Source organism: Acyrthosiphon pisum, chromosome A1 (assembly GCF_005508785.2).
Source record: "Acyrthosiphon pisum isolate AL4f chromosome A1, pea_aphid_22Mar2018_4r6ur, whole genome shotgun sequence".
In the NCBI taxonomy this organism is placed as follows: domain Eukaryota; kingdom Metazoa; phylum Arthropoda; class Insecta; order Hemiptera; family Aphididae; genus Acyrthosiphon; species Acyrthosiphon pisum.
In genome coordinates this window covers 40,208,736-40,211,733 of record NC_042494.1, presented here as the reverse complement: position 1 = coordinate 40,211,733, position 2,998 = coordinate 40,208,736, and the positions used below count along the sequence as shown (strand labels likewise).

General features: G+C 25.7%; 1 protein-coding gene across 1 annotated transcript in view; it reads left to right on the top strand.

Annotated features, from left to right (window-relative positions):
- Positions 1-391: 391 nt before the first annotated feature.
- The window catches only part of LOC115033521 (alpha-1,2-mannosyltransferase ALG9), a 4,603-nt gene continuing 1,996 nt past the window's right edge, over positions 392-2,998 (top strand). The window contains exons 1-8 of the mRNA XM_029486222.1: positions 392-796; positions 888-1,029; positions 1,097-1,302; positions 1,590-1,703; positions 1,769-1,879; positions 2,106-2,193; positions 2,271-2,477; positions 2,972-2,992. Coding sequence (XP_029342082.1) covers positions 732-796; positions 888-1,029; positions 1,097-1,302; positions 1,590-1,703; positions 1,769-1,879; positions 2,106-2,193; positions 2,271-2,477; positions 2,972-2,992 — 954 coding nt within the window. The 5' untranslated portion in view covers positions 392-731. The remainder of the gene's footprint in view (positions 797-887; positions 1,030-1,096; positions 1,303-1,589; positions 1,704-1,768; positions 1,880-2,105; positions 2,194-2,270; positions 2,478-2,971; positions 2,993-2,998) is intronic.

Sequence of the window (2,998 nt, the reverse complement as noted above, 5' to 3'; positions counted from 1 at the left end):
GAATGTTTCATGATATGATTGATGGTTTTTCGTTAAACTATTTTAATTCATGGTTTTTCGATTTTATCATAAAGGCTAGAATAACTCAATAGTCTTCACTCTTCATGGTTTTTACTATCAGCACAGTTGATAATACTATGGACAATATTGTACATTGTAGTATTTTACAATAATATGTTTGTCTATTGTTCATAATATCAGCAGTGGTTTGGTTCTTACTCCTTAGACCCTGCAATAATTTTTACTGTTTTTTTACTATTTTTTACTGTCCAATAAAATGCTATTTGCACGGTTTGATTATACGTATATAATATACCGTGCCATTTGCTTATCGTTGGAAAATGATAATTGATAATAATATAATGATATCAAAATCGATGTATTCGTTATTCATAATTATTCATCATGATTCATATTAAATATTAAATAAATTTCATGTTTTCATGATGTATAATGCGACGATTACCTATGCGCAATTATTCTAGTCGCCTACATTTTTGATTGATAATTGATATAACAGCTTATTGCCTACAATCAATTGATTGTAGATAATAATAATATTATGTGGACTTGTTCTGTGCTTATAGTAAATATTTAAGATAATGCAATTTAATATTCGAGTACCGAATATTGGACTGTATACGTTGACAGGTTTTGAACTACAATGTAGTGAAACAATGATTTTCCATTGATATATTTTGCAATCATTCCCGTTTAACATTATTTCAATTATGGCATCGAAGCTCACTCCAAAAGTCAAAAAAGAATCGAAGAAACTCAAATTGAAAAAAACCGAGTAATTAATAATTTTACTATATATTAAATACATGTACATTATTAAAATATTACTTTGATTAAATTTAAATATACCCATGTATTTTGTGTAGCAAAACCGATACAGTCGTCCTCGAAAAAGATTGGTTTATGCGATTTGATGCACCTTTGAAAATTATCTTGACTGCAAGGTTTTTTGCTGCATTTCTCGTTCACATTTCAGACTGTGATGAAACATTTAACTACTGGGAACCGGTAAATCCAACATAATTATTTTTGTCTCAAATAGGTCGATTTACTAATTGTCAGTTTTCTGTTTTAGACTCATTATTTTGTTTTCAACAGCGGTTTTCAAACCTGGGAATACGCGCCTCCTTATGCACTTCGATCATATTTATACATACTTATTCATGCAGTACCAGTGTACCTTTACAAAGCACTGTTTAACACTAGAAAAATCATGTTGTTTTATCTAATACGCTGTGTGCTTGCACTATTGAGTTCTCTTTGTGAACTATACTTTTACAAGTATATTTTATTAACAATTAAACATAATTGAATAATGCAGTGGCACGCTCAGCTTTTTAAAAGTGGGCGAGGTTGATTAACATTTTTATTTTTATTTTTCATTGATATATACATTATATATTTATATGTATTATACATATATAATTATTATATGTACACTTTGTTAGGTTAATTAAGAAAAGAAAATCAATGGTGTGGGTGATATTACATAATGGAACAACACTGAGCATGCCACTGATTGAATATAGTTAACTTAATAACAATTTTTATATTGTTGACTTTTTCAGAGCAATATCAAAAAAAATTTCATCCACTGTTAGCAATTATTACTTGTTTATAACAGTTTTTAGTCCTGGAATGTTCATTGCATCTACTGCATATTTGCCTTCAAGTTTTTCTATGTAAGAATAAAATCTAAATATTTTTAAATACCTATACAAATTGATTAAAAATGCACTTGTTGCAGGTACATGACTTTCTTAATTATTGGAGCTTGGTTGAACAAAAACTATGAATTGGCAATTTTTACGACTGCATTGTCAACATTTTTAAGCTGGCCATTTTCATGTCTAATCGGGTTAGTTTAGTAATCTATATTTAATTTATATTATTATTTACAAACTTTTATATCATCCATCAGAGTTCATTATGTAATAATTTAGTAGTAGTTTGATAGTTTTATTCATACCATATCATAATAATATTATATTAATAGTTATGTTAAAAACATGTATTGATTGTTTCTCCTGAAAAAGTATCTTATAGAATCAATAATATATTATTTTATTGTGTTTCTATTTCAGGTTACCACTTGCATGTGATATCACTTTCAGAAACAAAAAGTATTTACTATTTATTAAATGGTGTTTGATATCATTAGGGACAATTTTAGTGAGTGTGAATGAACATTATTATTTTATATTTTTTATTGATTTAGCATTTGTATAATAACTCTTATTGTTTTATAGGTTTATCAAGTTGCTACAGATTCATATTTTTATGGCAAGCTTGTAATTGCCCCTTTTAATATTGTTTATTACAATATATTCACGAGTCATGGTCCTGATTTATATGGTACTGAACATTGGAGTTTTTATATACTAAATGGTATCCTTAATTTCAATGTTGTATTCATACTTTCGCTAATGGCTCCTATTGCTATTGTATTAAGAATGGTATGTATATACATTTTATAAATTAAATAATTTCTTATTAGAAAGTATTTTAAATTTAACTTAATTGTTATCCGTAGTCATTACCTAATAAAATATATTATTTGAAGTATCTTGTCATTTATGTACGGAATTCAACTTTATATAATAATTATTTGTTTTATACTGTGTCATCTTGATTTTATTTCACAGATTTCTTTAAATTTAATAAAACACAATTTTAAATTATAAATGCATGTGTAAATTATATACATATACCTATTAAACTTGAATAATATATTTTCAATACACTCGTAGCATAAAATAATTAATCTGTTAGGAAATAATTTTTCTGATACTATTTCAGTAATAATAGTATATTTTCTTGAATCATATTATTATTTTTTTAATAGATGAAAATATTTTTTGTCTGATTTTTAATTTTTAATTTGTAGAGTAATTATTATTAATACAATTTTAATATTAAATAAATAAAATCGATTGAATTGTTTTATTAGATTCTTACAAAAATCGGGATCAGATTT